The following is a 13,270-nucleotide window of genomic DNA, read 5'->3' as shown; positions in this document are numbered from 1 at the left end:
CTGCTTCCTCCTCTCTCTCTGCCTGCCTCTCTGCCTACTTGTGATCTCTGTCTGTCCAATAAATAAATAAAATCTTTATAAAAAAAAAAAAAAAGATAAACTAGCCAGTTTGTTTTTCCCTCCTTCCTGACTCATTTCCTACCTCCTGCCCCAGAGCGAATGCTGTGACAATGACAGGTATGTGGAGTTTACTTCTGAGTTTACTTCTAACATGGAGACATGCATATCCAATCCATAAAATATAGCTTTGCTCTCTTTTCAAATGCTGGACAATAAACATAAAATTCAAAATCATAACCATCTCTAAGTGCACCACTCAGTGGCGGGAAGCCCTCACACCACCCTCCGTCTCCAGAACTCTCCATCCGCCCACACGGAGACCCTGTCCCCACGAAGCACGGACTCCCCACCCCTGCCCCAGCCCCCGCTCCCACCCGCTCCTCTCTGTCTGTGCGGAGGGGACTCCTCTGGGCCCTCCTGGGAGTGGGGACCTGCAGGATGGGTCCTTCTGGGTCTGGCTCCTCTCACTGAGCTCCATGTCCTCGAGTCCCTCCGCGTGGTGGCAGGAGACAGGGTCCCTCCCTTTCTTGGGGTGAATGATATTCCAGTGTGTGGATGGACGGGCAGGTTGTGTTTATCCTCCATCTACTCACAGACATTTGGGTGGTTTCCACCTTCTGGCCACTGTGAACACAATGTACAAATATCTGCCCTATCCCTCTTAATTCAAAAGTTTTGTCTTTGAAGTAAGAAGAGGGGACGCCTGGGTGGCTCAGTGGGTTAAGCCTCTGCCTTCTGCTCAGATCATGACCTCAGGGTCCTGGGATGGAGCCCCCCATGGCGGGGGGGGGTGTCTCTGCTCAGCGGGGAGCCTGCTTCCCCCACCCCGCCACGTCTCTGCCTACTTGTGATCTCTGTCAAATAAATCTTTAAAAAAAAATCAAGTTGGGACGCCTGGGTGGCTCAGTTGGTTAAGCGGCTGCCTTCGGCTCAGGTCATGATCTCAGGGTCCTGGGATCGAGTCCCACATCGGGCTCTCTGCTCAGCAGGGAGCCTGCTTCCTTCTCTCTCTCTGCCTGCCTCTCTGCCTGCTTGTGATCTCTGTCTGTCAAATAAATAAAATCTTAAAAAAAAAAATCAAGTTATAATTTTGTATACTACATATATACACATACATATGGTAACATGGATATTGGCGGGTAAAGCAGAGAGGCACTGGACAGCAACCACAGGACTGTTCTGTCATGGTTGCCATGTGGCTTGTAATTATCTCATTCACTTAGTGTTTTATTTTTTTTAAGTAGGCGCCACGCCCGGCGTGGGGCTTGAACTCACGACCCTGACACCTAGAGCCGCACACTCCACAGATGGAGCTAGCCAGGTGCCTCACTTATCACTTATTCTTGTTCATTCCCCTCCCCAGTAGGCTCTGAGCTCCAAGGGAGTCCGGATGGAACCCCCAAATTGAGGTACTCCTTATGTGTCTGATGAATGAATGAACATCACTTCCCAGGACCCATTGCCGCACAGCAGGGCTGGCACACTTTTTCTGTACAGAACAAAGTAGTAAATATTTTTGGTTTTGTTGGGCGTGAGGTTTCACGGCCATGACTCACCTGGACGGTTACAGCTGGAAAACACCAGCGTGCCGATGGTAACAAGCGGAGCTGGCTCCGTGCCGATACAACTTTATTTGCCCACGCACAAAGGTGAATGTCATGTAACTTCCATGTGTTGTAAAATAGTCTTTTGGGGGACGCCTGGGTGGCTCAGTTGGTTAAGCAGCTGCCTTCGGCTCAGGTCATGATCCCAGCGTCCTGGGATCAAGTCCCACATCAGGCTCCTTGCTCGGCGGGGAGCCTGCTTCTCCCTCTGCCTCTGCCTGCCATTCTGTCTGCCTATGCTTGCTCTCTCCCCTCTCTCTCTCTGATAAATAAATAAAATCTTAAAAAAAAAAATAGTCTTTTGGGTTTCCCCCCAGCCATTTAAAAATGTAAAAACCATCCTAAGCCGTACCAAAAGGACACCAGGGGGATGGGCTCTGCAGGCTGATGGCAACTCTGTAACATGTGAGCGCTCAGACCGAACCGGTCCCCTTTGTGATCAGCAGTACGCGTTACGTGTGTGTATGTGTGACATGGGTCTACGTAATCTGGTAAGACTGGATCGGACGCATCCCGCCTCACGTCCTCTCTGCCCAGCCTTGCTGTGGCCCGTCCCGGACATCACTTGCCGTCTTGGACTCCAGGCTGTGAAGTGCAGACAGTCGCAGCACACACTAGGGTCTCTCACAAGGAGTGACCTCGTGTCGTTCCCTTGCCAACATGAGCAGGAAGGAGTGCGGCGAGAGGAGAGGAAGAGGAAGCTGGAACAGAAACCGTTTGGCTAAGTTGCCAGCCAGACCGTAATGTGCAGTCGCTGCTTTTTGGGATGGAGTCCAAGTTGCATGGAGATGACCACCGGGAGGTCCCTTATCTCAGGGGACAATGAAGCCACAAGGGAGGCTCTGAGCTGAACGCCCCCTCCCTGCTTTCGCTCAGGCTCTGTAGGGGCAGCAGCCTCTGAGAGTTCCCCAGCGACCCTGGCTTCCTGCTCTTCCGGGGCCTGTGTGATCCCTACCCTCCTGTGCCGGGCCAGGAGGACCGGGTCACTTCTGTGATTAGACTCCGGACAGCTCTGACGTTGCAGATTCTCCTGCTGGCTCTGATGAAGCACGTGGCCAGCCTGCGGAGGCCCACGCAGCCGTGGACTGAGGCCCTCCCGCCACCCACAGCCAGTGCCCAGGCTTGGAAGCGGGCCCTTCCCTAGAGGCGGTCTCGGGGGCGCCCCCACAACTGGCTGGCCCCTGCCCGCAGCATTCCGACAGGGTGAGGGACAGGGGACCCAGCTAAGGGATGATAAACGGGCGCCGCTTGAAGCGGCCATGTCCGGGGCAACCTATTCCACAGCCACGGCTAGCCGGTCCGAGCGGCCTTCTGTCTCAGGCAGGGCGTTCCGGGCCATCGCTTCAACTCCGCGACATTTAGCGAGCGCGCCGCCTGGTCACGGGGCTGGGCCCAGGGCGCCTTCCGCGCGGTGGCCGCCCCAGGCCCGCGGGTCCACCGCGCAGAAGGCGCCCGGCCCCGCCCCCGCGTGCGGCCCCGCCCCCGACCGGCCCCGGCCCCGCCCCCGCCCCACAAGGCCTCGGCGCGACCAGGCCCGCGCGTCCCGAGCCGAGTCCGGCTGCGCGCCCCGCCGCCAGCATGAGCGCCCCCGCCGCGCCCCCCATCTTCGCCCCAGGCGAGAACTGCAGCCCCGCGTGGCAGGCGGCGCCCGCGGCCTACGACGCGGCGGACACGCAGCTGCAGATCCTCGGCAAGCCGGTGATGGAGCGCTGGGAGACCCCCTACATGCACGCGCTGGCGGCCGCCGCCACCTCCAAAGGTAGCCGGGCGCGCAGGGGTAAACTGAGGCCGAAGGCCGCCCAGATCCGGGGTCCAGCCTGCTCTCCCGCTGAGGTGCAATCGAGCCCCTCGGTGTCCCCATTTTCCCGCCCGCAAAATGAGGCTAGCGGGGGGCAACGGGCAAGTAAAGGGGGTGCTGCGGGCACGGGCTTGCACACAGCAGGCGCCTCCTTAGTACCGGAACCTCCTATCCCGGGGTGATGGGCCCCAACCCCGCAGACAGGGACAGGCTGGGTGGGGGGAATGGGCCCGACGACGACGACCTCCTCGGCTGGAGCTCAGCCGTGTTCCCCGCGTGAGGTGGGGGTGGGAGGTCTGTGGAGGTCGGGCGGGGCAGGGCGGGGGCGCTGCCCAGGCATCCGCGGGGAATGTGCCGCCCAGAAGCCCGCAGAAGCCCCGCCCGTGCTAAGAATGGCTGGGGGTGGGGAGCGGAGGCTGGGAAGCAGCTGCAGGGGTGGAGGTCTGAGGGGTCCCCAGGGGCAGGGCATGGGTCCTCTGGCACCTGTGCTTCTGCCTGGCGAATGAGCACACCCAGCGTCCCTGCCTAGCTGGGGTGTTCCCGGCCCGTCTTTGGGCCAGTGGGGACCCATCTCCTCCCCAGTTGTTGCAGGTCTGAGCCCTCAAACCTGCACCCCCTTATGGTAGCAAGCAAAGGTCGGAGGTGGAGAAAAGTAACCAACTGGAGAGATAAGGGCCAGTGGGGCTCAGAGTCCAGGGTCTGACCCCCCCGCCAGGGCCATGCGTAAACTCGGCTGCCCACACCTCCCTGGCCCCTGGCCAGAGCCCACGCCGTTCCCGCTCAGGGCTACTGTGTTCCAAACCTCCGGCCCACTTGTGCCCGCCTGGCCTTGTGCCTCCTCCTCCAGGCAGCTGCCCAGCCCCCGCCTGGCGAGTGATACGGGGCTCTTTGTGTGCCCAGGGGGCCGGGTGCTGGAGGTTGGCTTCGGCATGGCCATCGCAGCTTCCAAGGTGCAGGAGGCCCCCATTGAGGAGCACTGGGTCATCGAGTGCAATGACAGCGTCTTCCAGCGGCTCCAGGCCTGGGCCCAGCGGCAGCCACACAAGGTGCCCACGCCTGCCTGCCCCGGAGGGCGTGGGGGCCCGGTCCCTGCGGATGGAGGAAGTGGCATTCTCCCCCGGGAACTCCCCTGCCCTCTCCCTTACGGCCGGGGGAGGGGGAGAGGCCGGACACCAGAGACCCCCCATCTTCTCTTTTTGTCCCCCCGGCCCCAGGTGGTTCCCTTGCAAGGCCTGTGGGAGGATGTGGCCCCTGCCCTGCCCGATGGCCACTTTGATGGTAAGGGGAGAGGGGTCTGGGGGTGCTGCCTGAATTTCCGCCCCGAGCCCCGCTCCGTGGCCCGAGGACGGGCCTTGTCAGGACCGCGCATGGTAGTGTCACCTGGGGGGGTGCGTGGCGGATGCCAGAGAACTGCTGCAGGAGACAAGGTCCCCGGGGGCGGCGGCAGACCGAGAGTTTAGGGCACAGCCGGGCCCTCTGTGCACACAACCCTGCTGGGGCCACTGCCCAGCCCTGAGCTCTGGCCCCCACTGCCTGTGTAGGGATCCTGTATGACACCTACCCGCTGTCTGAGGAGACCTGGCACACACACCAGTTCAAGTTCATCAGGGTAGGGCCTGTATGGGGGGTCACCCCAGGGGCGAGTGCGGACGGGGCATTCACACCTTCGCCCTGCTTCTCTGACTGGCAGGGAAGGTGGGAGGCCCCCAGGGAAGTGGCTTCTGTCCACACCCCTGACCTCCCTCCTGACCACTGTCCCCTGCCCAGGACCATGCCTTTCGCTTGCTGAAGCCCGGGGGCCTCCTGACCTACTGCAACCTCACCTCCTGGGGGGAGCTGATGAAGTCCCAGTACTCTGACATCGTCACCATGTTTGAGGTGCGGCAGCCTGGGAGCTCTGCTGGGGGGGGGAGGTCCCTGCACTGCCCCTCACTCTGGCCCCCTCCAGCCACCAGGACCTTACAGGGTTAGGCAGGCTGTCCCTGCTGTGTGGGCGCTGTGTGGAGGCCAGCCTGCTGACGCCCCACGGTGGGGCACTGCTCCCTGAGCTTAGACGCCTGGAGGGGGCCCTCGCAGCTGTAGGCTCTCCTGGTTCTGTGGGCCAGTGGCCAGGCTGCCGAGCCCGACTCCCAGGGGCCTCGGCAACTGTACTGCCGTCCTGGGAAGAGTGGGTCCCATGGCCCTGCAAGTGACACCCCCCACCCCCACCAGGAGACGCAGGTGCCCACCTTACTGGAGGCGGGCTTCAGGCGAGAGAACATCGTTGTGGAGCTGGTGGAGCTGGCCCCACCGGCCGAGTGCCGCTACTACGCCTTCCCGCAGATGATCGTGCCCCTGGTCCGTAAGCACTGAGCCTGCCGGGCCTCGGGCTCAGCCTCCGGGGGGGCTTCAGTCCTGTCCCGGTGCCACCACTCAGTGCCTTCATAGCCAGGAGTGCAGGCTCTGGGCTCTCGGTCCTGGGTTCGAGTCCAGACACACCAGCAGTGGGACAAGCTTCCCTGACCTTCCCTGTCCATGTCCTCAAGGACCCAATAAACGCCAGCCCTGGGCTTGCCCGACCAGCAGGACAGTGCAAACATGTGCGTGTGGTGACTTCTCCTGCCCCTCCAAACAGTACACATGTAGAACATCGTCATCTGTTGAACCGACTTCCGGGGAGACGGGGGCGGGGGGGGTACTCTGCCCCAGCACGTGAGCTTCCCTGTGCCCTCGACAGACCTATAGGACCACTGGGGCATAGTGGGTGGACACTTGTCAGCCTGTCCCCCAGCCGGCCACTGAAGCACAGAGCGGGCAGTGCGCATCGGGGCTACGCAGCCACCGAGTCCCCGGTCCCACCCCATCAGGTCAGGGGGAGGGCCTTAAAGCAAAACCTTTGACCCCAGGACCCTCGCCTCACCCCTCCACAGGCGCCGGGCGCGCCCGCCGCCACCCCCGGGGCTACCCGCTCTTCCATCCCCAGGCTCTCGGCCCTCCAGCGCCCTCTTGCAGGGCCTCAGTGGCTCCGTGCACAGGACTAGGCCTGTCTGGCACAGCGCCCCCCTCTCCCACTCCCAGCGCGCCCACAGCCACCTGTCACACAGGGAGGGGGACACGCGGAGTTCTGTTTATTGACCAGAGTGGGGTGGGGGGGGCAGGCGGCAGGAGCCGCGGGAGCCGGAGCGGGCCGGAGCCGGGCCGCGCTACCTGCGGTACCAAATCCTCAGCTTCTTCTCCCGCTTGATCTTCCTCTGCAGCTGCAGAATGCCGTACAGCAGCGCCTCGGCCGTGGGCGGGCAGCCTGCGGGATGGGCCCTGCCTCAGTCTCCCTGCCCACCGCGGGCGGCCAGATCCCGCCCTGCGCCCTGAGCCCTGCGCCCCACCCCAACCGGTGCCGGCATGCCGGGAACTGCCTCCACCGCCCCCGCCACCGCCGCCCCCAGGGCCACTGACAGACCCCTGCTGCTTGGCAAAGTGCGCCTCTGCCTCCATGGGGATGGTCAAAGGAGATGCTGGGCACAGCAGCTGGAGGCCACATGGGCCCTGGCACCAGAAGGGGGCAGCAGAGCCACGTCCAGGGAGGGTCTGAGGGGGCCAGGGCACCGTCTCCAGCACCGCCTCTAGCCTGTACTGTCCAGGCTGGGGATTCGACCCATCACAGGGAAGGAGCCACTGAGTTTCTGACCCTGGTAGTCAAGCCATGGGCAGTGAAGACAATTGGGCTGCCTGTACTGGGCCCAGCTGCCCTGTCCGCTAGCCCGATGACCTGGCCTGGGGCCTCTGGGAGGACAAGCACAGGTAGCCCACTGACCCTGGGCCACGCTAGCCCCTGGTGGTAGTGCCCTTGGAAGGCAGGGAGGGATGGGGGAGTCTGGGGGGCAGGACAGCCAGGCCGGGCAGGGAGGCCCACACGGCCCACAGGAGGGGAAGCCCTGGGGCCCCCATCCCCACCACCCCACCAGAAGCAGAGGGACAGGTCACCTCCCAGGGGGGAGTGGCCCGGAAGGACAACCACAGACACAGCTGGTCCTCGGCCCAGAATCCGGCAGTGCTGTCCCCAGAGCCCGCCTGGTGCAGGGGGCTGGCCTCAGAGGGGAGACCTGCCCTCGGTCACACAGGCAACGGGGCAGCTGGGCAGGGCCTGGCCTCTATCCGCAGGATGGATTCTCCCATGCCCACCCCCCCAGACGGGACCCAGCACCCCACAATGGGGAACACCCTGGGGGCTGGCGTGGCCAACACCCTCAGCAAATGTCTCCAGAACGCTTATCACCGCCAACCACCGTCCCTCTGAAGGGCACCAGAGTGTCGTGACCTAAACCTTCCCGGGCAGCCTGGAGTTGGCGCCTCGAGTGTCCTCGACTCGACTCGCCTTGCCAGGGCTCAGGTTGGGCTTCCTGTGGGGGCACTGAGAACCCAGGAACACGGGTCTCCGTCTGCAACTGAGCACCACCAGCTGAACCCTGACCTCCGACACAGGAAGGGCAGAGGCCCGGGGGCCCAAGCGCGGCCAGACACAGGCTTCACGCAGACACGCGGTCCTTTTCCGGGGACAGGATCGCAGAGGCTCCTCGCTTTCCCGACGCACGTGACTGCGTCGGGCGTTTCCATCTGTGCCGTCCGGCCACCCCGGCGACCTGGGCTCCAAGGGAGCCGCGCCCTCCTCATGAGAACGAGACCCCATGCACCCCGGCCCTGACCTCGGGGACCGTTCTGCTTTCTAACTGCGTCTCTCTGGCTTGTGTCTGCCGTGTGGAACCACGCAAAGTGCGTCTGCAGACGGCCGAGGAGCCGTCCTCACCCAGCGCAGGCTCAGGCTTCCTCCCGCACCGGCCGGGGCCCCCGGCTGGGTAAGACCCAAGACTCTGCAGCTGGGGAGACCTTCAGGGCACAAGGGAGGAGGGACTGGGGCTTCCCTCTTCTGCTTGTGCCTACACCGGTTTGCCTGGGAAGGGCGGGAGCCCGCAGCCCCTGCAGGGGTGTGGGGAGCCTGTGACACGGACGGGGCGGGCTCACCTGGGACGTAGATGTCCACGGGCACGATGCGGTCACAGCCCCTCACCACGGAGTACGAGTAGTGGTAGTAGCCTCCTCCGTTGGCACAGCTGGAGGAGGCGGCACGGTGAGCGCACGCTGGCGCCGGCCCTGCCCCCCCACCTGCCTCCAGGGGCAAAGAAGAGCCAGGAATGGGCAGGACGGGGACGCGCAGTCCCTGAAGAGAGGAACGGCCACCCGAGGACCGGGGAGACTGAAGCAAATGGACGGCCCGAGCCCACGGCCGCAGGGAGGGAACCAGACGCCGGAGGCCCCACGGGGTGTGAGTCCACACGAGTGACACGCCCAGACCAGGCCCCTCCACAGATGGGAGGGGGCTCGTGGGGGCTGGGGTCCAGGAGAGGGGTCGGGGGGATAATGGGAACGTTTCCTTGGAGGATGATGGAATGTTCTGGAACTAGGGGCTACAGCGGACAGCCCCGTGAATCCGTGGCCCGTCCTGGAGCTGTGCACTTGGACAGGGGCGCTGCAGGGCCCCAGCTCCACCTCCCAGAACAGTGAGGTGAGGAAGGAGCCGCTGGCGTGCGGGGAAGGGACCGGGGAGGGCGGCGGGCAGCGGGGCGAGGGGCGCGCAGACGGCCCACGGAGCGGTGCCACTTACGGCCGTGCCACAGGGCCAGAACGGGCGACCCCGAGCAGCGCAGGAGGGGCGCCCTGGGGATGGGCCGCGGCAGAGGGAGCGGAGACAGGCAGGGGCGCGGCGGCGAGGCGGGCACTCACCTCCCCATGGACACGACGTAGCGCGGCTCGGGCATCTGGTCGTACACCTGGAAGAGACGGCGGGGTCTGGCCGCGGCTCGAGGCCGGGGCGCAGGCGGTGGGCCTCGGGGCCGGGCCTACCTTGCGGAGCGCGGGGGCCATCTTGTTGGTGAGCGTGCCGGCCACGATCATCACGTCGGACTGGCGCGGGCTGGCGCGGAAGACCACGCCGAAGCGGTCCATGTCGTAGCGCGGCGCGGCCATGTGCATCATCTCCACCGCGCAGCAGGCCAGGCCGAAGGTCATGGGCCACAGGGAGCTCTGCGGGGGCAGGGCGCTCAGCCGGGGCACGGTGCCGCCGCAGCTCGGGGCCCGGCCACCAGGCCTCCCCACGGCCGCCACGGCACCGCCAGGCCCCGAAGGGTCACCGGCCCAGGGCGGTACCAGGAAGGGAAAACAAGCCACATCTGTGGGCCAGCACCTTCCGGCGGCCACGTTCCCGAAGAAGAACCCGAGCCCAGGTGAAACGAGTGCTAACCGGTGGTTCAGGCAGTGAGTGGCCCAGCTTTCGGCACAGCACGCGGGGCTCTGAGTGCCGGGAAAGCCGCACGTCGCACAGTCGAGACCCTGGGGCTCAGCCCCTGCCACTGACTCATTTGTAACACGTCCTAGGGTTCAAGGACTCCAAATGCCTATTCCTCCAGGAAGGCCTCCTGGCTGCCCTTGGCTGCCCTCTGACCACTTCCTCCATCCATTCGGTGCCTGCCTCCCTCCTGCGGTACTTCTCGGCTTGAGCCTTCCCTGCCGCCCCTGCCTCTTCCGGGACCTGCACGGGGTCCTGCCTGCCTCACTCTTGTGGGCTACACAAGAAGGCGACCTGGACAGCACGCAGGTGTGCACAGTTAGGACAACACTGCAGCGGCCACGTCTGTGCTGGAGCCACAGACCCTGATGGGACGCCAGGACACACACACGCAGGAACGGACCCCAAGCACCCCCAGCAGAGCGAGGCGCTCCTGTGAGTCAGGGGGAGGCAAAAGACGTACACACAACACGCAGACTGTGCAGGCTGAGCACTGGGGGCCTGGGGGCGGGCTGCTCTCAGGTTTTTCCCAGGAAGGAACCCCTGTTCTAGACGTGCTCTGGTTTCCCAGTTAAAATCATGTCCTCATTGAAAGAGAAGGAAGAAGAAGAAACAGAAACAGGAAATCCACAGAAGGGAGGCGGTCGTGTTCCCCGGGGCGGAGCGAGAGACCAGATCGGGGCAGGGGCACAAAGGGGACAGCAGGCCCCGCAGAGGACAGGCGCAGTGTGCAGGGGGAGCATGTGGGAGCAGGAGGCCGGGGGGCACGGGGGGTCGGGGCTCACCCGGCGGGCCCAGTTGACGAGGTCATCGAGCTTGGCCACCACATACTCGCCCCGGCTGCTGGGAAGGGCGGCAGATTTGGGGAGCACAGCTCCAGCCGTGGACGCAGCGGGCTGGGTGCTGGATGGGAACACACGCCGGGGGTGGACATTAGCCAGGCAGGCACCCCAACACTCCACACCTTGGTCGGGCCTGGAGCAGCCCCTCAGGGGGCAGCAGCAAGCCGGCACTATGGCCTGGTCTGGGCCGGCTCCAGCGGGAGGGGGCCGCCAGGGTCCGGTGCTCAGGGTCCGGCACTCTGGCCCAGGGCAGGACACACATGCTGAATGACCGCATGAATGACGGCTGCCGGCTATGGCCCCCGTGGGCCTGTGTCCCCAGAGGAACTTGGTGTCCCTGAGCTCTGCTGACACACTATCAAGGGCCCTGCTGGTCTCGGGTCGCACAGCCATTGTCTGGGATGTGCAGGACGGGGCCGGGCAGGGCTCCGAGGGCAGGGCTCCATGCTGCCTCACCCTGATGGTGGAGGGAGGGCCCTGCTGCCACCCAGGGCTGCTGCGAGGGCTTAAGTGTGTGCAGGTCCCAGAAAGCCTGGCCTTACCTGCTGGGGCTGTCAGCGGCCACACTCGAGTGGACACCACGCACCTGCGTAGCCACGCCCACACCGGAGCTGCAGGGAAAGGGGTGCACATGAAGAGGAGCCTGGGGTGCCCCGAGGCGCTGTGACAGGGGCTGTGCTGGCGCACGATGGGGACACTTCTCCCAGGGGCCAAATCTGGCCTCTGCCTGTTTTTGTCAATAAAGTTTTTTTTTTTTTTAAGATTTTATTTATTTATTTGACAGAGAGAGATCACACGTAGGTAGAGAGGCAGGCAGAGAGAGAGAGGGGGGAAGCAGGCTCCCTGCTGAGCAGAGCCCCATGCGGGGCCCGATCCCAGGACCCTGAGATCATGACCCAAGCCGAAGGCAGAGGCTTAACCACTGAGCCACCCAGGCGCCCCTGTCAATAAAGTTTTATTGACACACAACCACATCCACCCATCTCTGCCTGTTTTCACAAAGGCAGAGCGGAGCAGCCTGCACAGAGCCCATCTGGCCCTCCATGGAAAGTCTGCTGAGCCTGTCCAAAAGGGGTCTGCTTTCCATTTCCTAGTTCTCTCATTTTCTCCTTTATTTTTCAGTGAACGCAAGTGATTCCTAGAAAAATGGTCTTACGGAAACAAGGCAAATTCAGCCCAAAGCCACATGCTCCTTGAAGCCTCCCACCTCCCCCCATCAGGAGAGCCTCTCCTGAGATCCGCCATGTCCCTGCCCCAGGGCGCCGGAGATTCCATTTCTGGGCTCTGTCCACGGAGAGAGGCCCGGGACTGCCAGCCTCCCTGACCTGAGAAGGCCTAGGGGAGGCTGCCACCTGAGCAGAAGCACCAAACGCCTTCCTGCGACAGTAGCAGGTGCGCCGGGAGTGGATGCGGGTGTGAATGCTTTGCCACCACCTGGACTGTCCCCATGGAGGGGCCTGGCCACCAGCTGCTGGAGGAGACGGCCAGTCCACTGCCGGTCCCTGTTGCTGCCTGACTCACCACGGGACCTTCAGGAGGTGGGCACCACCCGGCCCCCCTGGCCGCCTGATGCTGCTGGAGGGCCCTCCCAGCACCCCCCCTCCACAGAGCCTGCCCCGGCAGGGCCTTGTGGCTGGAGAGACGCAGACACTCACCGCAGAGCCAGGATCGGGCGGAGCAGGCGGGGAGCTGCGGAGAGAACCGCGCGGGGCAGGCAGTGAGGGGGAGGCAGCAGCCAACACCGGCGGCCTCCAGGAGGTTGCACAGGAGCCCCAGGCCCCGCACAACCTTCCTCTTACCCTTGGTCTATCTAAATTCCACGCTCGGTAAAGAGGGGCCTCTGCAAATGGGACCCACACAGTGACCCTCCCCTGCCCGGACAAAAAGGCCACCTCACCCCCGGGCCAGCCAGCCTCCCGTTCCTCCGCACGTCAGTGTCGGTCCTGCCTCAGGGCCTTTGCACTGGCCGGTCCCGCCGCTTGGAGCTCCGTGCCCCAGGCGGGCACACGCCGGCCCTTCCTAACGGGCGGGTTTCGCGCCCTACCGTCCCCCGGGGTCGCTCGGGGCACCTGTTCTACCCCCATCCGCGTCGTGGGGCGCCTGGCTCTCTCCCATGACGCCGGGGCCTCCCCGGGGTCCGCTGGGTCCTCCGGCTGGGCCTGACGACCGAGCCGGCCCGCGGCGCTCCGGGGCCCCCGCGGCCTCGCGCGCAGACTCAGGGCCGGGGATGCGCTCGCGGCGCGGGCAGCGCCGTCCCCTCGGGGCCTGCGGGATCGCGCCCCCGGGACGCGGACCACCGCCGGCCGCGCAACCCCGGCCCCTGAGCCCGCGCAGGCCGCCCCAGGCCGCAGGTGCCCAGCTCCCGAGCGCGCGGCCGCCGCAGCCCCGCGGCCCCGACCCGCTCACCCGCCAGAGCCGCCATGTCCGCCGCGGCCTTCAAACAACCTCTGCGGTCCGTCCGCGCCGGCGCTCCGGGTCCCCGGGGCCGCCTGCCAAAGCGGCTCGGCTGCTGCGCGGAAGCCGGGCCCCGGCGCCACGACGTTCCGCCTCCGCGGACGGGCCCCCGCCGCGCGCCCCGGAAGCCCCCCGGGACGCGCGGGCCCGGCGGGGGCGCAGGGGCCCGGGGACGCGGGAGGCGTCGCGGCAAAAG

General features: G+C 64.8%; 2 protein-coding genes across 2 annotated transcripts; one reads left to right on the top strand and one right to left on the bottom strand.

Moving 5' to 3' along the window:
- Positions 1-3,173: 3,173 nt before the first annotated feature.
- GAMT (guanidinoacetate N-methyltransferase) lies at positions 3,174-6,038 on the top strand. The gene is made up of 6 exons (XM_032305087.1): positions 3,174-3,423; positions 4,363-4,508; positions 4,677-4,740; positions 5,004-5,071; positions 5,230-5,340; positions 5,674-6,038. The coding sequence occupies exons 1-6, from the start codon at positions 3,243-3,245 to the stop codon at positions 5,812-5,814; spliced, it is 711 nt and encodes a 236-aa protein (XP_032160978.1). The 5' UTR covers positions 3,174-3,242; the 3' UTR covers positions 5,815-6,038.
- A 520-nt stretch (positions 6,039-6,558) lies between these two features.
- Positions 6,559-13,170, bottom strand: NDUFS7 (NADH:ubiquinone oxidoreductase core subunit S7). Its single transcript, XM_032305099.1, has 8 exons — positions 13,027-13,170; positions 12,276-12,309; positions 11,163-11,231; positions 10,564-10,681; positions 9,337-9,516; positions 9,217-9,263; positions 8,458-8,546; positions 6,559-6,742 (listed from the first exon to the last, which is right to left on the bottom strand). The coding sequence occupies exons 1-8, from the start codon at positions 13,040-13,042 to the stop codon at positions 6,645-6,647; spliced, it is 651 nt and encodes a 216-aa protein (XP_032160990.1). The 5' UTR covers positions 13,043-13,170; the 3' UTR covers positions 6,559-6,644.
- Positions 13,171-13,270: the final 100 nt, after the last annotated feature.

The sequence above is a fragment of the Mustela erminea genome, chromosome 1 (genome assembly GCF_009829155.1).
Source record: "Mustela erminea isolate mMusErm1 chromosome 1, mMusErm1.Pri, whole genome shotgun sequence".
Classification (NCBI taxonomy): domain Eukaryota; kingdom Metazoa; phylum Chordata; class Mammalia; order Carnivora; family Mustelidae; genus Mustela; species Mustela erminea.
This window is presented reverse-complemented; position numbering and strand designations above follow the sequence as displayed.

What these genes read in the sequence shown, in the direction of transcription:
- GAMT (XM_032305087.1), top strand. Translation starts at nt 3,243, where the DNA reads ATGAGCGCCCCCGCCGCGCCCCCCATCTTCGCCCCAGGCGAGAACTGC. An exon ending in GGCCGCCGCCACCTCCAAAG is followed by an intron (nt 3,424 to 4,362) that starts GTAGCCGGGCGC and finishes TTGTGTGCCCAG; the next exon opens with GGGGCCGGGTGCTGGAGGTT. An exon ending in ACCAGTTCAAGTTCATCAGG is followed by an intron (nt 5,072 to 5,229) that starts GTAGGGCCTGTA and finishes TCCCCTGCCCAG; the next exon opens with GACCATGCCTTTCGCTTGCT.
- NDUFS7 (XM_032305099.1), bottom strand. An exon ending in GCCGCTGACAGCCCCAGCAG is followed by an intron (nt 10,682 to 11,162) that starts GTAAGGCCAGGC and finishes GTTCCCATCCAG; the next exon opens with CACCCAGCCCGCTGCGTCCA. An exon ending in TGGCCCCCGCGCTCCGCAAG is followed by an intron (nt 9,264 to 9,336) that starts GTAGGCCCGGCC and finishes CGTCTCTTCCAG; the next exon opens with GTGTACGACCAGATGCCCGA.